Consider the following 19750-nt stretch of genomic DNA (forward strand, 5'->3'; position numbering starts at 1 on the left):
GGAGAGTTATGACAATTTTCCCCACATCTTTCTTTGTGTGTGTGTGTGTGTGTTTTTGAGGTACAACAGAGACCGATCTGGACCGTGCTCTCCATCATCCTGCCCGGTGCCAGGCACTGCTGTGAGCTGGTGCATGCCATCAAACTCTTTCCTTCCTTCTGTTGCCTTGATACAACCGAGGAGTGAGTAAATACCAGCCAACATAAACCAGCAGCCAGCCTGCAAAAAAAATTCTAATCTGAACGGCTAGATGTGCCGGGCTGCTGTTGGGTGAAGAGACAGCGCTTCGCTGCCAGTCCAGCTTGTGTGAGCAGTGTGGAGAGGAAACCCCGTGCGGGTCTAATGGGAACGAAGGGCTCTTACGAAACACTCGGCTGCGTCGTCCATGATGCCCAGCTGGAAGCGCTGCTCGTCCTGGAAGGTCTTGGCCAGAGCGCTGCGCAGAGCGTCCGACGGCAGCACCTTCTCACTGCTGAACTGGAACTGGGCGAAGATGCTCTGAAACAACAAGATGGGACAACGGCGTCACACCCAGCACACCCTGCGTCAGGACAATGTGTTCAAACACAGATACACAGAGAGACAGACAGGCAAACATGCAGACAGACACAAAAACAGTGAGAGGGGCAGAAAAGCAGACAGACAGACAGACAGACAGACAGACATGATGAGCAAGACCAACAGATGTCCAGCGAGAAACACAGGAGAGAAAAAACAGAGAGACAGAAACAGAGAAACACACATAATCAGAGACAGACAGACAGTAAAAAAAAAAACTGAGGGAAAGACAGACACTCAGACAGAATCAGAGAGACTGATGGGGACAAATGGATGGACAAACAGGCAAAGAAAGAGACAACAGGCAGACAGAGTGAAACAGACGGTGGCTTGGGGAGGACTTAAAAGCAGGCCAGCAAATCAACTTCATAATGTTTGTCCATGCTTGAGACAGCCATTTCTATCCGATAGGTAGCGAGACATTAACAGGTCATAACTGCATTTTAAAAACGTCTCACTCTCGCCATAAACCATGCCAGCTGGACAGATATTGCGCCGGGCCTTGTTTGCCACACATAAGCTATGGCAACATATTGAATCTGAGACAAGTTAGGTTCCACCAGCTTCTGTTCTGCTCGCGTGTCCAACTTGCAAAACAGGGACAATATCCACCAGTCATTACCCTGTTCGAGCAGCGCCCGTGTGGATGTGAAGCAGACCTGGCACTTCCTTAAGATTCAGGCGGGCGGGCAGAGACAGGGTAATGACTGCGGGACAGACAGGAAGGGCTGTCCTCTGCCCGGTCTATTGCAGCCTGGCGGATCCCTGCTGGGACGAGGCGCTGCGGGACAGAGACAGCCCTCTCGTTTCCAGCTGAGCTATTGAACCTGTGATGGAAAGTGCCAGTGGCATTCCTGCACATTAGATAGAACGTAATAAAAAAAAAAGTAGATGGGAGCGCAGACCAAACAAGAGAACGATTGACGGGGGGAGAGCCGAGACTGAAATGCAAAGATGTCAGGGGAGCACGAGGTGCAGGCAAACAGGCCCTGGAGCAGGTTTAAGGCCATTTGCATTCAATTCAAAGGTATGAACGCTCATCAATATTTAAAATGAGCCCAATCGAGCCTGTTCAAGTAACCTTTCAGCGCAGCAGGATCCAGAATAAAAAACCATTATGGAAAATGCACATTGCCCGTCTGCAGAGGTTCAGAACATGCACAGACACCGGCCAGCCTGCGGACGCATCCAGTTTCACTGGACTGAAAGAGCGAGAACACATCTGCACAGTATTTAAGAAAATATATTAAGACCACATTTACCTTGAGAGCACAGAAGATACAGGAGTCCTCCATGCACTTGTGTGTGGTCAGCTGGCGAAAACTCCTCCTGAAGATGTCCAAATGCCACAGAACCTGCAAGGAGTAGGAAAGGGGTGGCAGTCAGAGTCTGGCAGCTTTTTGGGGTTTTACAAGCAGAACGAGCAAAATGCACTCTGTCTCGAGCGGCTCAGAACATGTCGGCACCGAACAGAGCTGGAACTGAGGGAACTTGCCACATCCGTCATGAGCGGGTGCTCTGCGCTCTGGAAACGTCCAACGCTCCCTGCTGAGCCAGATTATCTCGACATCACTTCAAAACAGAGCGCATGCACTTCCTTCCATGCCCCGCCTCTGCTCAGCTACAAGCGAGAAGGCGCTACCTGGATCCAAGCAACGCCGCCGTTCCACATCTGAATCACAGCCTCCTTTCCGATTAATATTAGTGCCTAATTATAAAATTAGAGATGATCATCCAAATGAAGTTTTTTTTAAAGCCCCCAATCATGAAAATGTCACTTTGTGAGATTATTTAACGTTAATACGAGTTCCACTACCCTGTCTATAGTCCTGTAGCGGCTAGAAATTGCGATATGTATAAAGAGTGCTTTGGTCATCCTGCTTCACCGGTCAGAGCGCAGCAGCTCAGATGGTCGGATCTGGAATTTGTCCCCCTATGACATCATAAGGGGAAAGGTAACCTCCCGTTTCTCAAGCTTTTTCTGCCCAGAGAATTTCCCACCCCTCCCCGAAAAAAGGAACTCCACTGACCATCAAGGCTTCCAAACGTGCGAAGCATTGCAGTTGCTCAGTGATTGGATGTCAAAATCAGCACAACTAATTTTTTTTTTAGTTTGGTCACACGAGACTCCAGCAGGTTAATTTTCTTTCTTTCTGGAAAAAACGGCGACACAAATGCCTGCTCACTTCTAAAGGCCGCTCTCGTCCTCATCTTGTCTCTCTCCTCCTCATTAGCATTTAAAGCTACACACACCGAAACAGCGAATCCTGAAGAAATCTTACTGTGGGATTGAGTAAAATTCCTGTAGTTCTGCCCCACGGCTGAATTTCGGAATTTTAGATACAGTATCATCAGGGGACCACTAAGACCGATATAAAAGCAAAAAAAAAAAAACGTTTCATAATTGGGGTCCTTTAATCAGCACAAACAAGAATGTGTGTGTGAGAGAGAGAATGAAAGAATCGAGGTTGAGAAGAGATGCGGGGCGTCGGCGTAACAAATGCGGCCCAGCTGTGTGCTGATGTGCACATCTGGACCAGCCCACGGGCAACGGGGGCTCAGGCTGGATGTGACCCGGACCACCTCACGCCCAAAATGCCTCCCACCCAGCTAACTTCACGCTCAACCAAAAAAATGGCACCCAGGTGAGAAGAGGAGTGTCTGTGATTTAGCGTCTTAACATAGACCTCTGATTGTAGAAGAAGTAGTGCAAATTAACAACTTGTCTATGATGACAATAATTAGAATGTACAATTTCAGGGGTTATTTTGTTTTTCTTCTCAGAAAAGTATGTCGATCACTCGGTTCATCAAAATTAAGGGTGGTAGTAACCTAGGCCGTCTGGTAAATGCGGTAAATATGACAGAGAAGGTTATCTACAAACTATGATGGAAATAAAAGTCATTTCTGGGTGGCCTGGTAAAAAATGACAAGTGCTCTAAAAGGCATATTAATCATACTTAAAAAGGACATCTTGAATTCATAAAGAGAACACTGAGGATGCAATATCCCAAAAATCACAATTTACACCAGTTCTTCTCTAAAAGACTTTTCCTGGTGCCCCCTGAAGTCTCGGTCGGTGAATAAATCATTTAAAGTTGGATAAGATTGGTAAGCAATATAAAGTTTGGCCAAAGGGAGATATATTGACCAGCCTACTGTGGTGCTGCAGCGTTTCACAATGACAATCGCTACACTCATCAAAATAGACGAGAGCACACAAAGCAGCAGCTTGATTCATGAAAATATCTCTGCTTTTAACCATCACCGTTGGTGAGCAACCATGACAGGCGCCCGGGGAGCAGTGTGTGGGGACGGTGCTTTGCTCAGTGGCACCTTGGCAGATCGGGATTCGAACCGGCAACCTTCTGATTACGGGGCCACTTCCTTAACCGCTAGGCCACCACTATTTTCCAAAAAGAATCATGCTGCAAGTAAGCTTGGTCACCCCTGCCTACCATCTATGGTTCAATTTATATTACAACATGAATTTTATGTCATAAAAAAAGAATCCCAGTACCTGTCTTCTCAAGCATAAGGACACACTCTGTCCAAATTCAACGCAGTGATCAATACTGACTCGGTTCTGCGGTGCAATGGCCATGAGGACACACCCCTCTCACTCAGTGTTAGACAAAAATAAAATTGAACCACATGAATGTTCCAATAAACATTCCACAGAGTTCAGAGTCTGGCCTGTAATAAGGGGAGGATATGAAAGTGGATTTCTATCCTAAGACAGATGTTGAAGTATAAGCATGCTGTCGGATGCACACGCCCATTTTAAGGTCGGATGTTAAAAGGGCCTGGTGCAGGAGTCCTGACCACAGGCCCGCCGACAGAGGAAGCCGGCGTACACGGAATCAAAGACACGGACACAGCAGTATTGGGTTTTGTCTCGGAGCACACAACCCATTATCCAAGAACATTACTCCGAGGTATCATTTAAGCTAAAAAGAAAAAAAGTCAAACATAACGTGTTTATACACATTTTGAAAAGGTTTGCACAATGATGAAAAGTCGTGCCGTAAAACATCTACTACGAACATCTATTTTCAATAACCATCAAAGAGAACTTTCCAAATATTAAATTTCATACCATTGCATGGAGATATATTTATCACAAAAAAGCATGTCTACTTTTCACCATTAACGTGTGAGATTCAAACCCGAGGTAGCGCTTCAGCAAATGGGATGAGACCGTTCCACCATTAAACTATTGTATATTGTTCTGTATGTTATAACATTCGGTTTTCATTTCAGAAGACCTGTTGTGACCATGTTTTCTCATAGGGGTCTGAGGGGACAGAGGAGGTGCTTTGCTTGCCATCAGCAGAAGGGAGGTAAGGGAAAGGAGCTGGAGAGATCGGCGGAAATGGATCCGCTAAAAGCAGCGAGGAGTGAAGCTGGAGGGAGGAGATGTGTATTGATGATATAACAGAAATGTGCCGAGTCAAGCTGTAACGCTGCCATAACAGCACTCAGGATAGGATTAGCAGATTGCCTTTAAGCGAGAGAAAGCGAGGTGTGTGTGTTCCACCTCCCCCCTACCATCAATCCATTAGATCAGATCATAAAATGGAAAGGTTTTGATTCTGCCCTGCTATTCCATTTCCATTTCCAGACCTTTGATTCTAATTCTCCTCAGACGCACCTGAAGCGACAGCCGAGGTCTTCACACCCGCTTCTGATGAGTGGAGGGCTGAACAGAACTTATATACTTCACCCGTGTCCATATAGCAGTTTTAAAAGTGTGGCAAAGATTAAAAGGCTTTAGTTATAAAACCTGGAAACACTCTGGGTCACATTTTTCAAATTTGGGCAATTCTCTGGAAAATGAAATCAAAATGCAAAAATGATAAAAATGCACTTTTGCACTTTTACTTGTTCTAATATTTAAGATGGGTAGTCAGAATATCCTTTAATTTCAATGTATTTAAAAAACCGAAGGTTTTGCAGACATTTGAATCACAGTTACTTCTCGTGATGTAAAATCTTTGACAATTTCAATGAGATTCAAAGCAAATTATCATCATAAACCAGACATTCAAAGTTCAGTTTCTATGTTATATTGAATAGTGCAGCAGGCTTAATTAAAATATTCATACAATGCACCACATTTTAACTCTTACTACTGACTATCATATGTTAAACTTAACAGCACTCGTGTAGCTTTTAAACCAATGACGTTGTCCCGTGCATCACAAGTGGTCATTTTAGTTGCATATATTGGTATTGCATAAACATTATTTTATTGAAGAGTTGCACAGTTTTGACACCCATTATACATTGAAATTTGGTGCATTAGTTTTGTCTGAATGCCTGTAGAGTTTACAGAATTTTATTGTGAAAGTCGGTGTTAACAAGTGAGACTAGTTTTCTGCGTCCCGTGCATCACAAGGCAAGTTTTCAAACTGCTTGTATGGCTTTTGTCATAAATTTATATTGAGCTACAGAGTAGAAAAGCACGACAAGTACTACATACATGTCACACTTGTTCATAGTTCTGACCACTAGTTATTGGGATAAACTAACTTAAAGTAGCAAAATGTTCCGTGCATCACATAAAGAAGTCAATTTCTATAGATTTTTACCAAACATGAAACTACTTAATATAAGAATAGATGTTGATAAAACACAAAAAAATACAAACGTTTGGATGAGAATGGCGTTACTAATACTGCATAACTGTTCTGCATGAAATCGAATATATATGCAAATTGAATATCATAAATCACAACCTCATAGTGATTCATATTTGGATATAATACTTTTTTTAAATGATCAGCCATCAAAGAAACCCACGCCCAGGTCGATAAGGCAGGAAAGGAATCATGAGAGTGACTCCAAAAGGTTTCCGGGACGGAGCTGGTTCAGGTTAACTGTTGGCCTGGCAACATGGGACACAGCTGCTTGTTACAGAAATGTTCTGTGAATGTCCCTCTTCTATGACAAAATGTCACAACACACACACGCGCACACACACCAATCCCAACAACAAACAGGAAAAAAAAAAGACACATAATTGCACCCTAACAAGCCAGTTGGAGAGTGACCAGGAGCTGAAAAACCTCTACAAAACAGGCTGAACGCATTTTAAAAACTGCATTTGGTCAGGCATCAATACGATCAAAACAAACATGTAGAAATTTATATAAATGCTCATATGGTCGAAGGATGGGCATTTCCCCAAATCTATATTTGAATGGTTTATTTTTATATACCTTTTTTATTATATCTCACATGCTGGCTTTCCTAAGGTCTTATTCTGTAAAACTGAACATTGCCTGGGTAAAATTTATAGCTAAAATGTATTAATGTATTAAATGTATTATTTTTATTACATTTTAAATTCGGACACCAAAACACCAGATTTCTAACTGAATCAAACCGAATCATAAGATTCCCATATTCTCATGGAGTCAGATGTTCTACAGCGAGAACCCAGCAGCTCTCTCAAGGATTCTCAGCTCTGTGTGGCTTGCAGCTAATATAATAAGATAAAATAGAACCAGATAAGTCACATAGACAAAGCGAGTGAGGGAAACCTGACAACCCAGATGCAGTGGCCTGGCCCATTAGTCTGCCCCGCCTTAACACCGTTTTAAAACTTTTGTTTGCAGATCAGGACTAGGAAGATGGATGGGTTTAGGAAAAGAGTGAGAATGGAGGAAAAAAGTGTCACAGGACATTTCCTGTGTTCCACAGTGGCCCTGGACATCTGCTTCCTGTGGTGGCCCGGCAGGTGATGAATGAGTCATGTCTTTCCTGAACCGTCGTCAGTTTAGTGTAATAGAATTTGCTCTAATGCAAGCTTACACACTTTCGTGTGCTTACATTCGGCTTCCTTTCACACATCAATATACGTCACTTCAAATCACGCGAGAACTTTCTCTCCACTTATTGGTCACAAGCGTCGCCGCAGGAACAACAAGATTAAATACAGGGAGTAGATTTACATTTACATTTACAGCATTTATCAGACGCCCTCATCCAGAGCGACTTACAATCAGTAGTTACAGGGACAGTCCCCCCCTGGAGACACTCAGGGTTAAGTGTCTTGCTCAGGGACACAATGGTAGTAAGTGGGGTTTGAACCCGGGTCTTCTGGTTCATAGGCGAGTGTGTTACCCACTAGGCTACTACCACCCACAAAACAATTCCTTCGAGCCGGAATTGAACCAGCGACCTAAGGATTACAGGCAGTACAACTACAGTCCTCCGCTCTACCAGCTGAGCTATCGAAGGAACAGTAGAGTAGATCCTCTGTTGTGGACAACTACATGTTTGTGTGAAATCAGAAGGACATTTTACCTTATCGCCATTTATCAGACGCCCTTCTAAATCAGTAGTTACATTGCCGGTCCCCCTGGAGACACCCAGGGTTAGGGACACAATGGTAGTAAGGGGGATTTGAACCAGTGACTTAGGAGGCGTCTAGTTCATAGGAGAGTTACCCAAGTAGGCTACTACCATCACGGTGGAAGTTAATTTACGCATGTTGGCTGTTGCCTTTTTTATATTATGTGCATTTACCACTTCAGCGAAATCCTGAAACTAAAGCATGATTACGGCTTGATATACTCCTGATGAAGCTTCTTTAGCTTGCGGATTTGCGCAGTTGAAGCCCTTTTCCCTGAGTTGGTTACTACATACAGCATAAATATCTGCATTTTTGTGTGTTCTCATCAGGCATAGTGCACCAGAGTTCACTATTTAATTGTGATAGAGACCACCGGGGGAAATGAACGAGTTAAAGAAGCGGCCCTGTAATCAGAAGGTTGCCAGTTCGAATCCCGAGTCGCCAAGGTGCCACTGAGGTTCCACTGAGCAAAGCACCGTCCCTACACACTGCTCCCCGGGCGCCTGTCATGGCTGCCCACTGCTCACCAAGAGTGATGGTTAAAAGCAGAGGACACATTTGGTTGTGTCACTGTGTGCTGTGCTGCAGTGTTTCACAATGACAATCACTTCACTTTCACTTCAGGTATGAATGTGGTCTAAAGTTCAGGTGCTCCAGCATTGTGCCCAAATAACCATATTTTCCCACACTTGCAGGGGAAAAAGATCAATACGGCTATCACCACCACTATGGACATGATTAGGGCCAAAATAAGTCATTGGATTCTCTTCCGAGAAATCATTAAGAGAGCGCTTATTCTCAGGAGTACTTTTCTTTTCATTATTATTAAAGATTTTCTTTTAACTCGAAGCCAATGTTCCATCTGAACTGAACTTGAATAATAAATTACAAATAATTCACAGACCCACCACCACCCACCCCAGTGATCGAAGATGACCTGGACCAGCCGGGTCAACTCATGCAACCCCTCTTACAAAACACTTAAATATTAAAAAGCTGTAGAGCAAATATGATAGACGTTCCTTCAGATATTGTGTCTATGGGGATGAAATCATGCAAAATAACTGTCTCAGCCAAAAGACCAATTTAATACTTAAGGTATTTAAGTTATATAGATTATTAACATTTCAATATTTAACTTTGTTGTGGTGGAGCTCTGCAAAACTTCTCCAGAACGTCAATGTACTAGCTATTAGTTTGACGCTAACTTTTTTATTATGTAGGACTAATAAATGTTGACTAAAGTGTATTTTATCCAGAATAATTACAGCGATTACGTACCACAGGGGTCATTTGTGTATTGAATCGAGGAAAAGAGAGTTACAAACTAGCCTGCACAGTGTGGTCATGAGCAGCGTGGTCGCGGCGAGGTTTCTGAGAGACGAGTACAGTGCGCTCGGGAGGAGGAGGGAGCAGTGCATCATTCCTTCCACTCCTCCTTCCTTCACTCAGTGTGTGACAAACTCCCTCTGATGGGTCGTGAGAGACACAGGCATTTTCCAAAAAAGATAAGAAAATGTACTGACACAGAATGATTAAAAATTCCTTAGAAAAGTCATGTAGATGGGATAAAAAAAAAAAAAAAAAAAGAATCATAATAAAAAGTTTATATTAATCATCTGTTGCTTGTCCCGTTTGATCCTGTGCAGCAGGGAAAAAAGGATTTATGAGGTTTGCTTAATGTGAAGCACTTTTCATTTCAGCCACATGGGAAAAATGGAGACAAAGAATGAAATTGCTGTTTTTGCCCCCGGGCTCTACATTCAGAGTAGAGCTGACATTTTTCGTTTCGCCTCTCAGCAGCAGCAGCAGACAATACGTTATCTGCCCCCCCACCCCACCCCCCAGACTCCCTGTCTCATAACTGACGCTAATGTGCAGCTCTGGAGGCATTATCACGCAGCTAAGCCACTTTGCGTCCATACAGCTGATTATTCAGTAATCCAAAAATAGAGGGGTGGGGGGTGGGGGGGTTATAATGACAGGTCGCTGCCCGGCAGGAGTAATTACGGACGAGGACGGCATCACCGTTCACGGAGTCAGCAGCTGGTCTGCGGTGAAGGGTGGGTCTTCCTGAGAAAACCTAATGCGCTTGGGTCCCTTATAGGGCCCTAGTTTTTTTTTTTTGCCCAATTCGCCATGCGCTGTTCCTCATTACTCACTTTCTTGCCATTCAACTTTAAAAGGAAAACGTTCATGCTCTTTTTTTATGATCTGTATTGTCAACATATTGCTTATTGTAAGGCAGCGCGTTTAACCAGCAAAAAATCCTTTTAGTAAATTACATTTAAAACCTGCAGGTGCACAACGTGAGTCGTTTTATAGCCGACATACAGATTGTTCTAGGGAGAGGATGTGGGCTTCCAGACATTGACATAATTCTTCATTATTCATTTTGCCTATGAATAGCACTGGTCTCACCGGTTCTGCCAAAACCTTTCTTGCTGTGTGGAAGAGCAGGGCGCAAATACATATAGTCATGTCATAACAGCATAATTAATAATTTTGTCCCTCCCCATGAAAACCCTTTTAATAGTGTGTCATTAGAACCTTTGGGCTACATGAAGAAGTGACTGCAGACGGAGGGTAATGCGATGGCTGTAATTATCATCCAAACATGAACGGTGTGGACAGAGGGGAGAGAAAACAGTAATTGTCTTTCTGCTGATTATACCCTCACTGCTGGGATTAGTGTGGAACAAGCCTGATTGTCGGAGTGAGGTGAGAAAGGCGTAAACCGCAGGGAAAAAGGACTGAAGAGAAACTTCGGGACTCATTGGTGTGTCCATCATGAAGCATATCACCGGCGTGTCATCGTCCAGGCTTATTTCAAGCACTTTTTTCAGACTGGGCAAAGTCATAAAACCAAATAACGTTCATAAAGTTCATTCATTTTGGTTGCAAAACAAAAAATAAGACTGTTTTTAAATAAGAAATAAAGTTGTACTAGTTAAGAGAAAACCAGTTTGCACGGGTGTGTGTTTGTGTGTGTTGGTGTAGCGACAGTACAGCATCTGTGACCTTGATTTCCAGACGGGGCCTTACAACACCCTGATAACCGCCTCATTACTTCACCCCCACAGGACACCCTTCAGAACGTTCAGAAATCCACGCCCCCACCACGCGCGCCCTACCTGCAGCGCGCTGTTCAGGAAGCAGCTGTTCTGGCCCGGCTCGTTGCTTAACCCCTTGCTGGGCGCGATGGACGCCATGGCTCTGGGAGTGAAGATGGTCTGGACGCCGCTGCTGCCAGAAGCGAAGTAGTTCCTTTTCCAAGACATCGTACGGCGCCGTCACTTTGTTTCCGGCATAAACACTAAACTGTCTTTGCCCTTGGAAAGACACATAGGGTTGCTTTCTCAACGCGGGACAGAAAAAAGGTGTGTGTCTAAGAACCAGTTCTGAAAATCCTTGTTTGTTGTTGTTTTTCCAGTCCTAGGACTGAAGTCCCACTCGAACGCGTGAAAAATGTCCCATCCAGTATATCCTCCGCACCGATGCCGCCTTCTCTCATTTACCCCGGCTCCCCGGGGGGGGGATGCTCCTGTAAAACTTTTAGCGGCTCGTCCTCGTCCTCCTCTTTACAGCTGTCGGCGGGGTGAAGATCTTCACACTTCAGCAAACCTGCAGGGAGGGGGGGAAAAAGGGACACGTTTTATAAGGCACTTCTACAGCCTGCCTCGCCCCCCTCTGCCCTCTCGTTCGCCCCTCACGCTCCTTTCTTCCTTGATGTTGTCTGTAGTGCAACTGGTGACAAGATCGACATATAAAGTGCCCAGTACGAGCTGGCTGTGCACAAGGTCGAGGCAAGCGGCATGCGGCATGCGACATGCGCGTGTGCCTCATGCCCACGTCCTCCCCCGGGAGGGCGGCTGCGTGATGTCAGTCTGCCGCCGTGAAAGCGGCTGAGAGACTTAAACCCGTTTAGAAGAGACGGGGCTATATAAAGCCCCTTGTAGTGATGGCAACACAATGGCGAGGATGAAGGTGCACGTGTGGGTGGGCTGACTACCGAGGGGAGGAGGTTCATTTGCGCCGAGGGCCGCCCCATCAATTTCTTATAAGCTCAAACGAGTTCGCCGCCACCGGGGTTTAATGGAAACACGTTTTTTTTTTCTCTCTCCACACCCTGAATTTAGCTGAGACGTGTCCACAGCCATTACTGTCTCATATGCTTTTAAAGCAAGGTCAGCTTAAAGGCAGTGTTTCTGACAGCAAAAGAGACGACGGGTAGGTGAAGAAGGATAAGAATAAGAATAAAATGATCCGCCGCCAAGTCATCGCCACTCACATCCGACTCACGACTGACCAACCCAGGTAACGCAGCAGAGTTCGCTTTCGAAGAACCACTGACAAGGAAAGAGGAGAATAAATGAATTTCACACAAGCGCTTGAGATACGAAGGCTTCCTGCACCAGGTTGAGGTGGCAGAAATACAGGGAACAAATAATGGCGAGAACCACGTCATTCAATGGATGTGTGAGGTACTGCGACCATGAGAAAAAGAACTGGGCTAATAATAGGCAATAATTGTTTCATTATTAATTGTTATTTATGATAATTAGCTTTTTTCTAAGCAATGAAATATTTAAAGGTCATGCCTGGTGTTCATTTCCTCTGAATGCTGAAAATACATATTTGGCTTTCGTGAGCTCACAGAAAGTAATATACTGAAAAGATGCATATTGCGTTTTCATGTCAACTGTAGGAAATCCCACTGACAAAACGTCAAATCGTTGGCTAGGAGAATCTATGTAAAATAACACCATTATGAAACTTGTGATTTGCACCCCTATATTTTATCTGGAACAGATAGCGAATATTTCGTAACACTAGCAGCTTTGCTCAGTTATAAATTCCCAAAAAGAAGCTGACCGATACAGGCTAATACATTTTGCAAAACGGTATATCCATATTTAAACAGCAGAATTTTCCCCTCCTTGTGTGAGATTATGACCTAAACAGGGGAACAGGGAGCAGAAGGGTGCATTTGTTTACTAGACACTGATGAACACTCCCAACACCCACGCCCTTCTTACCACACCAGGCTCATGGAACTATCTGTCTGCGAGACAAACCGCTCCCAGCGGTGGCGGGGAGCGCGTACGGCGGGGAACGTATTTACCAGACTGGGAAAAACAAGGACGAGGTTGAAGGAAACCCCACCGATTGCTTAAGACGGTGGGGGGAGGCCACTGGCAGGACCATGCAGAGGGATTAGCCCCATCAGACGCTGGGATTAGCGTGGACGGTTTCTCAGAGGTCTGTCTGGAGGCTAACGTAACTAGCCTAGACTAGCCTCATTAGCCCTCAGACAGGCTTTAGTCTTGGAAAACAAGGGTGACCGCATGGCTTCGGTAAGCCACAAAATGCAAGTAAACAAACTCTGGATCCTTAGAAGGACAAAACAGAACCATGTCTGTTCCTCCCCAATTTAGTGTTGGAAAGGCATTCCAGAATACATATTTCTCTGGATGGAAGGTAAAGACGGTGGTGATGATGCCACGGCTTGCCACATCCTGTTACAGAGACGGACAGAGACGGGGTGACATTTGTGACCAGGGGCCATGGCGACACGCTCGCATCAATCTGCTTCACGTCATGTCCTGGCCAGAGCACAATAACTTCTCAAAAGACTCAGAAAAGGGTCGTGGTTGTCTAGCCCGGGCGTCCTCGGTGTCTACTAATGGTTGTTCAGCAAAAACAGACAGCAACTTATTAAGCCAAACAGAGACACTTTAGATTATATATAATATATTCTATTTTCTTTTGGGGTTTGGTATTTGCCAATTTGTCTGTTTTAGCAAATGAGGAAACAGAATTCGGAATCAAACCCGCATAAAAGGCAAACGTGTTCCAAAAAGCCTCAATCCACTCGCACCGTATCGCTGCATGTTAACCCGTCGAGTGGGAGGCGGGAGCAGCTAAACCTTGACGGGCAGGCCACGCCAGGACGGCTTTGAGCTCGAGTTATGCAACATGGCGGTCGACAGCCCCAGTGACACCCCTTTAAATCCCTGGCTGGCACTCTTTTACAGGTCAAAACTACCGCACTGCCCGCTTGCCAGGTCCCAGAGAAAGGAGGTTCCTGTCCCAACAAGTGAAGTGAAGTGAAATGATGAAGCGCAGCGCTCAGAGGTGGCAACCCACCAATTCTGACAACGCCACGGGGGATTTTCACGCCAGCGCTCCATGTTTACACCGATAATGAAGTCTCGCTACTGAGCAACGTCACATCCATGGCTTCGCCTTCAGCTCAGGCCTGTCCTGTCTTCAATAGCACCAATTCTTTGTTTAATCACAAACCAGTTAAAAAAAAACTGTTTTAACAACAATGGAAACCAACATAAAAATATAAAAAGTAGAATTTCCTCCAATCAGCCCCTTCATCATTTCTGTTATTGATTCCTTCAGGAGATCGAAAAAGCTCGATCATACCTCATTTTGACCAGCCTACGTGTTTAAGGAGCCTGAAAAGATTGGGGTTGATAATGATGGGATGTCTGCCAGGTTGGCCAGGTCAGCCTTCAAAAGTTCAGGGTAAGTGTCATCAAAAAAGTGAAGTGAAAGTGACTGTCATTGTGAAATACTGCAGCACAACACACGGTGACACAATGAAAGGTGTCCTCTGCTTTTAACCACTTAGCAGTGGGCAGCCATGACAGGTGCCCGGGGGACGGTGTGGGGACGGTGCCTTGCTCAGTGGCACCTCAGTAGATTGGGATTCGAACTAGCAACCTTCTGATTATGGGGCCACTTCCTGCCCCAAAAAAGTAAAGACCAACGAGGCAGTGAAAAAAAACCAGAAGAGCTGCCAGCATCCTTGCTCTATTATCCACCTCATTATCGTTATTTCGTCTTTAGAATAATTATTGGACTCCCACTCTCTACTCCAAACAATGTCTTGCACCCTGTCCCACTACCTCCACCATGGACCTTCACACACCCGGCTACTACCCAGCAGTCACAATGGCACGGCTCTGTTTTCTGTCACAATTCCATCGCGTGCTGGTGGTGTGGGTGTGACCATGTGGTCACAGATGCCCGACAGGGACGGCAACTGTCTGGTTTATTGAAATAATTGTTTCATTGTTCCATTCACATGAAAACTGGACGGACCAAAAGAAAAAACAGTTTAGGTCCCATAAGTACTTATGAATGTGTTGATTTGGGTTCGACTGAAGGTCATTTCCATGGAAACTGGCCTGTTTTTGGAAAGATCCACGTGGGAGGACACCCCAATCAGCTGCTGCATTTGTACAAGCAAGGTTATAAAGTACATGGGAGGACATGACAGGACACAGCCGAGGTGTCCCTGTTTTGTAATGTGACAGAAAAGCCAGCGGGGGAGTAGCAAGGAGACAGTAAAAAAAAAAAAAAAGGGACAGTGAGGGGGTGAAGCAGACAAAAGATTTTATGAAATAAAAATCATTTCAAGGGAGAAATGAGAAAGAAAGAATGAATCAATACTGAGTGAGTCCATGGACACTGGGAGAGTTTAAAATAAATCTTAAAACATAACCAACACATCAGGGTTTCAAAAAATACTATGCAGCCAGTTTTCTTGACTTGTTCCTCCCGCTTATCTCTGTGACCAAGAATTCCCCGGAATCATGTGCAGACTCTCTTAATTCCATGGTATAGAGTTAACTCCATAAGTCATCATTCTTATCAGCTAAGCTTTGCCCATGCATTTATTGTCGAGTGTGCATATTTTGTTTTATCTAAAACGTCCTTCCTGCCCACACACATACACAAGAAGATACTGTGTCGGTGATGGATCACGGAACGATCCCGTACAACAATTGTAAAGGATTTGAATCTCGAATTGGTCCTTTGTTTAGAGATGTGCGTGTTAATGGTTTCCAAAAATGAAAAGCATAGAAATGCCCATGTGTGGCCAAATGACCGCAGCCACTTCAGAACTGTATACACCGTGTTCACCAAAACTGCGCACACTGTTTATATCAGTGGTGTGAACCTTCACCGGTCTCACGATTCGATTAATCGTCACGTGTCAGTGATGACATTTGATATCTTGACGCGTTCCACAAATTTTTCTACATTACTTCACATTATCTTTGTTTACAACTGTAGGACTTATTATTATATTGTACAAATCCTCACCGCCCGGCACTGACACCATTTGCAGGCTCACTCTACCCTGGAAGGGGGTCCCTCTCTGTATCCCTCCTTCCCAACGTTTCTTCCTTTCTTTTTTCTCTCTCCTAGAGATTTTCCTTGCGTGCAGAAGGGTCAAGTGTGGGGGGGTGTCAACTGTAGGGCCTGTCAAAGCCCATTGAGACGTACTGTGTGTGATTTTGGGCTATATAAGAAATAAATGTTGTTGTCTGTGAGGTGGGAGTTACGCCAGGCAACGTCATTATGATGTAATCGATTACGAGATTAATTTCAACACCCCTAACGTATGTGTAGGAGTGCAAAGTACTGTACTGATACCTGCAAACATGACAAAATAGTACTTATGCCGACGCAAAAAAAAAAAAAAAACATAGTTTAGCTAAATCACAGCGGCCCACAACGTTATCGTAACATGTTGATAACTTTAACACCGCTGCTTCGGCGATATGTGATGTATTGCATGCTGGTGAAGTACAACCACCTCATCTGACCAACAAACGGCCACCAAAAGCCTGAATACGATACGAATATTACCCCGGTGAAGTACAACATCCAGTCACTCTCGTATGAGCGCTTTACGGCCTCGATCCACTGACCCTAGATGTCAGCGTATCGATAAATACCGATACTGCCATGGGTTTTATTGTGTACGTGAAATTTTTAATACACTTTTATGGACGAGAGGATTATTGAAAACAACAAGCCGCACCAGTAGGTATAAATAGATTAAAAAAAAAAAAAAAAAAAACTAAATACATCCAACATATTCATTGTTATTGGACTTGAAACGTGAGCCAGTGGGAATTTATCCTTTTTATCCCGGGTGGTGGCTGATTATCTGCACCGAGAGAACCAGGACTCGGACTCGGGCGATAAAAGTTGACGGAATTCGCTGCTCGTCCCGTCCACGCATGTGAACAAGTTCTCTTTACGTTTCCCGGTGCACATTTACAACGTCGACCCTTTTAAAAATGGTCAAACTTTAAAGCGGGTTAGTAAACGCAGTAAAACGCCCGGCGGCGCCCAACTTACCCCGTTCACGCAGCGGCTACACAACCAGCCGCCGGGTCCCGCTACCGAGCCGCTACCGAGCCGCCGCCGCCGCCGGGCGCCCTCATGACTCGGCGGGGGGAGGGCGGCGCCATTACCTGCCGCTCGGAACAATGACCTCCCCTCCGGCGGGACGGCCGAATAAAACTCTCACGCTGCAGACCGAACGAGGAGAACCGTCCACGAGTGGGACGTTTCGCCGCGACCCCCCCACGCTGGCGGGGGAATGTCTCGTTCCGGTTGGGCCGCGACGCGTGGGTCCCGTTACCGGAGTTTCTCGGTGTTTCTCGGGCCGTGTTCACTTATGTCAGGTCTGCGTTCAGGACGTCACCCACAAGACAAACTTTTTCAGGTTTTTTTTTTTATTTTTTATTATTAAACTGCTGCTTTTATATAAAATATCCTGCTTTCTCATTCCGGAGGATTTCAAATGGATCCGATCACAAAAACACACAAAACTATCAGAAAAGTCTTCAACAGCCGGGGCTACTTAAGAATGAAGTTCTTCAATGGCCAACATTACACGCCGGTCGTTTCCCTGCTTACTTTACCTCCAGAATACGTAGAAGAGAACAACGAAACCATTTAAATAATCCTGCATATAATGTTTGCGTGTAAAATAAACGGATGAGAAAATGACACTACTCGCTGAGTAGTCCTCCTCCGAGCAGGATGCAGTGCCACGCCAGGAGGGAGAAGAGCCAGCGTAGCACTACTGTCTGTCATTACGTGACGGCCCTCCCCGCCAGAGCGGAGTAGGAAGAGGAAAGGAAATGAGGCCTTGTGCGCTCACCAAACTACGTTTTCATTTTCCGCATCTCCGCTGCCATACCAACTGATCACCGGCTTCGTTTGGGATTACGTGTTTAATGAGCGAGAAACTTGACATTTGAAAAGTGCCCGAGAGACATGGAGATAACTGCGGATGGGAAATTTGTTTTTAAATTCTGCATGAATAAAACTACGGTAGACTGATGTACTGTCCCGTGTATGGGGCAGTGGTGGCCTAGCGGAGAGGGTAGTGGCCAGTAAACAGAAGGTTGCCGGTTTGAATCCCGAACCACCAAGGTACCACTGAGGTGCCACTGAGCAAAGCACCGTCCCCACACACTGCTCCCCGGGCGCCTGTCATGGCTGCCCACTGCTCACCAAGGGTTAAATGATGGTTAAATACAGAGGACACATTTCGCTGTGTCACCGTGTGCTGTGCTGCAGTGCTTCACAATCACTTCACTTTCACTATTACTGCCCATGTCATTTTCCTACTCAGGTAATCTGATGTAGTGCCACTATAAAGTTCACATAAAATTTTAAGTGAAGTGATTGTCATTGTGAAACACTGCAACACAGCACACAGTGACACCATCACCCTTGGTGAGCAGTGGGCAGCCATAACAGGCGCACAGGAAGCACTGTGTGGGGAGAGTGCTCAGTGGCACCTAGGCGGATCGGGATTCAAACCGGCAACCTTCTGATTACGGGGCCGCTTCCTTAAATGCTAGGCCACCACTGTACCATTTGCCTGAATTTAATTACATTAATGGAGGAAATACATGCACTGCCCTGTTAATTTCCACTTCTCCTCTAGTGACGCTCTGATGAACACATTTCAGAGGTGGGCTCCTGCGCTACTGATGACGTCACGTGTCGGTAAACACAATTTTATCACAGACACCGTTTCAAAGTGTTGTGTCATTAGATCCGGGTGGCCTTGAGATGTTGAATCAGCCTATAGGATAACTTGTGTAATCTTACACGCGCTGACTGTACGCCTAGATAAGTGTGGTTTATGTTTCTTGCCGCTCTGTATACGGCATTTTAAATACTCGTGACACCACAAATGTACATTTTTAGCCATTGTTGAAATCCAGCTAGTTAACAGACAATTCTAGAGATCAGACAGTGTGTTTTAAAAGAAGATCTACTGCAGCACAAGCTTATCAGAACTGATGTGTCACTAAAATGCTGCAACATGGAATGTCAGCAGAAAAAAGAAACTGAACAAAGAATGCAACAAAAAAAGTGACACACAGCAACGATGAAATGGTTCCCAAACTGCACTAATCCCATAGTTCCTATACTATTTTTGAATTTGCTCATGATGTCAGCTGCTGGGATACATGATAAGTAGATGAGTACAGTTTTTTTACCATTTGTGAACGCCACAAACCAAAGAAAAATGAAGCCCTAACCCATCATATATAACGTCCAAGTTGTCAAATGGTTTGTATGACTGCTTCTCACAATGAACAGCAGACCATAAGGACAAAAGACTGATGTTTGCAGACAAAGGCTTTTGCATTTAATAACGCAGTCACATTCAGTAGAAAGAAACGACCCTCATTCCCTCACCCCCAAAGGCCCAACATGGCCTATTTACACAGTGCTCAGAGATTAACTTATTTTTTAATCAGTCAAAATTGCCTGTATGCGCCTGTCAGGGTAATGCCTGCCTCATAAAAATCCTTGCCTAAGTGAAGCCTTGAGAGCCATGCTTGGTCTTTATCTCTACCAGTCACACATTATTCAGCACAGGAGAAAATGTATGCTCCTTAATAATATTTTTATGATTTTAAAATTGGTTTTAATGGGAGTTCTGATCAGGAAAAATATGAAAAAACAATGAATTAGCTGGGA

At 44.8% G+C, this 19750-nt stretch overlaps 1 protein-coding gene and 1 non-coding gene across 9 annotated transcripts in view; both read right to left on the reverse strand.

Moving 5' to 3' along the window:
• The window catches only part of usp54a (ubiquitin specific peptidase 54a), a 47488-nt gene that overhangs the window by 17997 nt on the left and 9741 nt on the right, over window positions 1–19750 (reverse strand). For 7 of the 8 annotated variants that reach the window (XM_028988279.1, XM_028988276.1, XM_028988282.1 and 4 more), the window contains 3 exons: window positions 11056–11545; window positions 1821–1913; window positions 364–498 (listed from right to left, as the gene is read on the reverse strand). In XM_028988279.1, coding sequence (XP_028844112.1) covers window positions 364–498; window positions 1821–1913; window positions 11056–11202 — 375 coding nt within the window. In that variant the 5' untranslated portion in view covers window positions 11203–11545. Of the gene's footprint in view, window positions 1–363; window positions 499–1820; window positions 1914–11055; window positions 11546–17095; window positions 17375–19750 lie in introns of those variants that run through there. The other variant, XM_028988278.1, reaches the window with a different exon arrangement.
• On the reverse strand, window positions 7720–7806 carry trnay-gua (transfer RNA tyrosine (anticodon GUA)). The gene is given in 2 exon segments: window positions 7720–7755; window positions 7770–7806. It is a non-coding gene; the product is annotated as a tRNA-Tyr (tRNA).

The sequence above is a fragment of the Denticeps clupeoides genome, chromosome 8 (assembly GCF_900700375.1).
Source record: "Denticeps clupeoides chromosome 8, fDenClu1.1, whole genome shotgun sequence".
Lineage (NCBI taxonomy): Eukaryota > Metazoa > Chordata > Actinopteri > Clupeiformes > Denticipitidae > Denticeps > Denticeps clupeoides.